General features: G+C 40.5%; 1 protein-coding gene across 1 annotated transcript; it reads right to left on the reverse strand.

The window, feature by feature from the left end:
- Positions 1-5,518: 5,518 nt before the first annotated feature.
- LOC105008306 (odorant receptor 131-2-like) lies at positions 5,519-6,481 on the reverse strand. Its single transcript, XM_010867579.2, has one exon. The coding sequence runs from the start codon at positions 6,479-6,481 to the stop codon at positions 5,519-5,521; it is 963 nt and encodes a 320-aa protein (XP_010865881.2).
- Between the last annotated feature and the right edge of the window lie 423 nt (positions 6,482-6,904).

Genomic DNA, 6,904 nt, shown 5'->3' on the forward strand with positions numbered 1-6,904 from the left:
TTTGCATTTGCCATTCCTATAGGTATTCACCAGGTGACATTCTAGGCCTGGTTTAAGAAGCTACCAATAACTTAATGTAGCCTACTTTATTTTTGCTGATAAGGCGACTGCAGTACAGATCGAAGTCTTGCATGAGCTGGTTTGCGAGTAAATATATACATAAACAAAGTTCTATGCCCTGTGACTGTTATATTTTATCATACTTCAAAGCCTTATATTCTCAGTCCAGCTTTATGTTAGCATAATATGCACATTAAACAAAGTAAAACTTTGACCAATGTAGTGTAATGAGAAATGTCTGTTGAGGAAGAGTGGAAGTGCATTCGACGAAGAGGCGCGTCTGGCCCCACCAAAACTGCAGCCCTTGTGGGGTGTTCCTGGTCTGCAGTGATCAGTACCTATCAAAAGTGGTCCAAGGAAGGAAAAGCGGTGAACTGGCGTCAGGGTGAAAAAGTTAATGCTTGTACTGATAGAAATGTGTCAGAACACACATTGCATCGCAATATGTTGCATATGGGTCAGCTTAGCCGCAGACCAGTCAGGGTGCCCATACTGACCCCTGTCCACTGCCAAAAAGCACCTATACTGGGCACGTGAGCAACAGAAATGGACCATGGAGCAATGGAAGAAAGTGGCCTGGTCAGATGAATCATGTTTTCTTTTACATCACGTGGGTGGCTTGGTGCATGTGCATTGTTTACCTTGAGAACACAAGGCACCAGGAAGCACTATGGGGAAAAATGGCAAGCTGGCAGAGGCAGTGTGATGCTTTGGGGAATGTTGTGCTGTAAAACCTTGGGTCCTGCCATTCATATGGATGGCTACCCCACATCTGCATCTGACCCAGTTTCGGGGTTGATTGCACGACTCATTCAGCTTGAAGACGTCTGTCCTTGATTATTACGAGGGTGTAATTCGGAAGCAGTGTAATAGTTTGACTTTACGGAATTCATATTCAGCATAGGATTTGTTTGTCTTGCGGTACCTTCCCTTCTCATTTGGGTGTACATAGGCATCAGCTGTTCAAATACGTGCCTGACACACCGCTCTCCCAATTGAAAACCTGCTGCTCTTAGTACACCGTTTTTTTCACCATTTTTCCTCCCATAAACAGGTCCACTTGCAGCAACTTGTAGATAGTAGTTGTAGTAGCCAAATTGAGCTTTGAATTAATTTCATGTTTCTTTCTTGTGAATAGTAGTGTATGCGTGTGTGTTCTGGATGAATGTGTGAGTGGCAACAGGTCTGTCTACTGCCACCTAAAAGACAGTTGGGAGGCTGAATGTGGAGCCCAAGGGGAATGGCCTTAAAGACAGGAAGCCCAGTATCGGGGTGTGGCTGAGAGGGCAAACAATCTTTTGACCGTGTGGTGGTGTGCTCTATGGTGCCATGACATGACAAGCCGTTTGCTACCATATGAAGAGAAGAGACTACTTTAATTTAATTGTTTATGTTATTTACTTCAAGATTATTTAACATTCTTCATCATTAACAATAAATGGTCATTGGACCGACTGAATCAACTTCTTTCTACCCATCTTTACAACCAACTGCACGCGTCAAGCTATATCCAGCTCAACCAACATTAGTAGCAATTGGGAATAAAGGACTGATTGAAAAAGGTTACTACAGTAGTGATGTGCGAATCATGAACGATTCATTATTTTTGAACAAATCTTTTCAGTGAACTGGGTGTACTGAATCACTCCTCTACAAGATTTGTTCAGTCACTGATTCACTTTTGCGCAAGAGAATCACAGAGCTGTAGGCCACTGTGAGGTCGGAATGGAAACGCATTGATCACCAATGCTTAACACTTGTTAGATGTTACAATCCAGTGAATAAATATAATTTCAAAAATAATTGTGGAAGCCAATATGTTAGCCTCATCTTAGAGGTCTTTATCGGACCTGAAATGTAGCCTATATCCAAGACAACCTGTAGGCCTATCCCTGAACTTCCTATCCAAATCACCCACGGGATCCGACAGTTAACGTTTACTTTTCACATAAGATTGCGAATAATATCTTTGAAATTTATTTACAACAGTCCTAACCAGCAAGTCACGTAACATAAAACCATCTGATCGCAAATCTCCATTGAAATATAAAAATAGTAATTACGTTGAGTGTGCTAATGGAGGAAGGAGAGTTAACTAACGTTACAACTTTATCAACTTTATCTCAGAGTCCAACACTAGGTTAAAGCGGTTCAAGCATTGATATAGAAAACAAAAGTGTATTTGCTTTGACTACATTTTGAAAAACAGCTCTAGTCTAATTATGCTTGTACTAATTATGTAAAATGTAATTATATTTTCCAATACCATTTTAATTGTATTTTGTTTCAGGATAAAAATTATTTGATAACATAAAACTGAAAAAAGACAGAATTGCCTCTAAAAAAATGTTTAATGTTTTATTTACCATCAAGAATGAGACACTGGTGGTTTAGAGAAAGCTGATGAGGTCTGACCAGTTTTCATAAAGAATATTGTAATGCTTTCTCCTTCCTTTGACTTGTGCAGATCAGTTTACCAGCATTGTTCTAGAAAGTGTTGAATTAGAATTTTCTATAGCCTGTTGCAGAAAGGTGGAACGTTTCAATTTGCATCATGTAGAAGTCAGGTCAACATCTGTTTACAGAAATATGAATTTTTCCGGGGGTGCCTGGAACAACCACATTTTTGATTCTAGGAATATACACTCACCTAAAGGATTATTAGGAACACCATACTAATACTGTGTTTGACCCCCTTTCGCTTTCAGAACTGCCTTAATTCTACATGGCATTGATTCAACAAGGTGCTGAAAGCATTCTTTAGAAATGTTGGCCCATATTGATAGGATCGCATCTTGCAGTTGATGGAGATTTGTGGGATGCACATCCAGGGCACGAAGCTCCCGTTCCACCACATCCCAAAGATGCTCTATTGGGTTGAGATCTGGTGACTGTGGGGGCCATTTCAGTACAGTGAACTCATTGTCATGTTCAAGAAACCAATTTGAAATGATTCAAGCTTTGTGACATGGTGCATTATCCTGCTGGAAGTAACCATCAGAGGATGGGTACATGGTGGTCATAAAGGGATGGACATGGTCAGAAACAATGCTCAGGTAGGCCGTGGCATTTAAACGATGCCCAATTGGCACAAAGGGGCCTAAAGTGTGCCAAGAAAACATCCCCCACACCATTACACCACCACCACCAGCCTGCACAGTGGTAACAAGGCATGATTGATCCATGTTCTCATGGATCCATGTTTATGTCAAATTCTCTACCATCTGAATGTCTCAACAGAAATCGAGACTCATCAGACCAGGCAATATTCTTCCAATTTTCAACTGTCCAATTTTGGTGAGCTCGTGCAAATTGTAGCCTCTTTTTCCTATTTGTAGTGGAGATGAGTGGTACCCGGTGGGGTCTTCTGCTGTTGTAGCACATCTGCCTCAAGGTTGTGCGTGTTGTGGCTGCACAAATGCTTTGCTGCATACCTCGGTTGTAACGAGTGGTTATTTCAGTCAAAGTTGCTTTTCTATCAGCTTGAAAGGCATTTTCGCCCACAGGACTGCCGCATACTGGATGTTTTTCCCTTTTCACACCATTCTTTGTAAACCCTAGAAATGGTTGTGTGTGAAAATCCAAGTAACTGAGCAGATTGTGAAATACTCAGACCGGCCCGTCTGGCACCAACAACCATGCCACTCTCAAAATTGCTTAAATCACCTTTCTTTCCCATTCTGACATTCATTTTGGAGTTCAGGAGATTGTCTTGACCAGGACCACACCCCTAAATGCATTGAAGCAACTGCCATGTGATTGGTTGATTAGATAATTGCATTAATGAGCAAGTGTAAAGGATTATTAGGTGTTCCTAATAATCCTTTAGGTGAGTGTAAGTGTTACATGTCTTGGAACTGATAATCTGAGGTCTAATTTAACACTTATCCTAAAAGTTGATTCAATAACATAAATTACAAGCAGAACAGGGGCAAAACAGCACAACAGACATTATGGAAAGTAAATTAATGTAGTCCAAAGTCATGCAGTTAATGGCGTAACCTTAAAATACAAAATGTAAAGATATGCCAGTTATCAAAACACTGTCCAGTTTACTCTTGCTAAACAACTGATGTTTCTTGTCTCTTTGTCTCGTCAAACTATGTTGTGTTTTCTGGATCATCATTTGGGGGTGAGGACTTGTACCCCCATCTCAGAAGAGGCCCATGTTGGCATTTACCCAGGCAACAGCATCCCCCAGGTCAACAATGCATCTTGGCAACTGAAATGAAAAATCACAACAATCACATTGTACAAAGTACAAAGTAAAAGTACTCAACTGGGTTCAGCTGTGTTCACCACTATAGGGAAGTATCTAATTATGATCTAAGTAACCAGGTAAAGGGAGTTCAAAACTAACCAGTGATCAATAAAATAAAAAGGAAGAGTGTAAATTATCAATTAAGGTCATTGCTTAGTTATGAACTCTGTTCAGGTTATTCAACTCATCCTTAGCAACTTCCCAAAACTGGTGAACACAGCCACTTCTACTTTTTACACCACTGCATAGAAGATGGCCATGACAAATTATTATTATATAGCTATAAGGGTTGTTGTGTTTTCTGTGTTCTGTCACTGGCAAGCTATTTGAATCTCAGATTCAAATAATTTAGTAGATATGCCATCTTAGCAAACAATTAACTATCCATAATTATAGCTAGAGGTGTTCATATGGAAGCACTTACTGAAATCTTCATCATTGACCCTGTAATTCGTCCTTCATAAACGCATGCACTAAATCAAAAACACCACATCAATTGAAACTGTCATTGGGCATAACTTAATATTAAGGAACCCCCATATTTAGTTATGCCCCCGACTTGTGTTCTGCAGAAATACCCTCCTCCACAGATGGGATATTAGCTTTCACTCCACGTCATTTACCACTAAGGGGAGGTTGAAGACGTTGGTTTAATAAATAAATCATAATAAAAATTATTCGGAAATTGCATGATTAATTAATTAAACAAGTAGCGTATAGGAAAATAGCCATTTGTTCAAAGTTTATTGTAACAGCTAGTGCATTAATGTGCATATTCGATCTCATAATAAACAAATATGAATTGTCAGAAATCGAACAATGAATGCTTCTAACATCAATTTTCTTACTTCCCTAAAGAAATTGTGCGTGTACGCGATCATTTATCCAGCCTGGTGACTTAGGTTGTCTGTGCATCATGAAGCTCTGTGTGTGCACCATTTGTCAAGTTTGACATTTTTGTGACATTTAGTGTACGAATCCACTATTTATTAGTCTTTAACATTCAATTATCTTTATCCCAAAGTATTCTTAGATGTTAAAAATAGTGTGGTTTTAAATAGGAAAAGTTTACTAAAAATAAAATGTGTTAGAAAACCAATAATTTTCTCCAAACAGGTACACATTTGGTATATTGTAATTTACAAACATATAGAAAGGATTTAAAGATTAAAGATTTATTTGATCAGTGGCTCCACATCATTTTACCCAGGGTTTATGTGTAGCGGCTCTGGGGCTGACCCTGACCACGTGTCTGCATGAACAACACAGGATTGCTCCCCTTATGTAGCCCCTCAGGCTTTTGTCTCTCAGGCCGTAAATAAGTGGGCTGAGGAAACGGGGCAGCAGGATGAAGCAGAAGTAGTTCAAGAAGGACATGTGCTCCAGCAGCAGACCAACAATAAGGCTCTCTGTGATCGGTTGAGTGAAGGCAATCATGCACAGCAGCAGCTGGAAGCCATGAAGCACCACCGTATGCATGGCCTTGCCCACTGACGCCTGGTCAGCGCGCATCTTCCTGGTCTCCAGGAGGATCCTCATGTAGGTGAACACGATGATGGATGCCACCACAGCAAAGAATAGTCCGTTGAGAGACACTTTGAATAGTGTCTGAATGGGGGATGAATTAAGGACCGTGGTTTTGCACTGTACTGGGGTGGAGAGGATATTCATGCCAGGCTGAGGCTCACCCAGAGAAAAGTCTACGATAGGCAGGATTGAGCTGACCAGCCACAGACTCAAGATGATTATCCAGATACGATCAGCACGCCAAGCGGCCGGGCACTGCAGTGGGTACATGATGGCCACGTAACGTTCCAGGGACATAGCAGCCAGGATAAGAGGAGTGTTGAGGAAGGTAGCAGTAGAAAAGAAGAGTAGAGGAGCACAGTAGACCATGGCGAGCCTTATTTTCACCACAAACAAAAATAAGAGGAGGATAGATGTGAGGAGCTGCAGGGTGTCGTTGATCAGCATGTAGGCAAACAGGATGTAGCGGGAGTTGTCCAGGAACTGTCTGTGAGAGGCAAAGGTGTGGAGCATAACCACGATGAAGTAGAAGAAGATGCAGAAAATGGGGATCACCACACACCCCTTGATTATTAGAGATAGACTGGGTGCTGAATTGGTGCCATTGCTGGTAAGGTCAGTCAAATTCATCATTTTGCAGTATGGCCCGCTTCAGGAATAGTTGATATCTGCAAATTTAAAAAGTGGAGAAAAACAAAGACATGAAATATGCACAGAACAATAATGACAATGAACGATTTAGCATTCATAAACGTACCACAACATGTCCTCTGATCGAGATCATAACGGTTGGGGAAGCATTGGTTATTGATTTATATAGTTTCTTCATAACACCACCTTGATGCAAATGATCTCTGGGATTATGCATTTCCATATTCCAAAAAGGAGGTATAGTGTGCTGATTTCTCAAGGGATAAATTATTTTCATGCCATTGTCATGATGCATTATGTTTATAATTATGGCTCAAGTTCATCAACAGGGGTAGGGTTTTAGGTGTTTAACATTTAAGTGATGATTATAATATTTTATATTACACTAAAGGCCATCTTGCCATA

This window comes from Esox lucius, chromosome 1, assembly GCF_011004845.1.
Source record: "Esox lucius isolate fEsoLuc1 chromosome 1, fEsoLuc1.pri, whole genome shotgun sequence".
NCBI classification, from domain to species: Eukaryota; Metazoa; Chordata; class Actinopteri; order Esociformes; family Esocidae; genus Esox; species Esox lucius.

What these genes read in the sequence shown, in the direction of transcription:
- LOC105008306 (XM_010867579.2), bottom strand. Translation starts at nt 6,481, where the DNA reads ATGATGAATTTGACTGACCTTACCAGCAATGGCACCAATTCAGCACCC.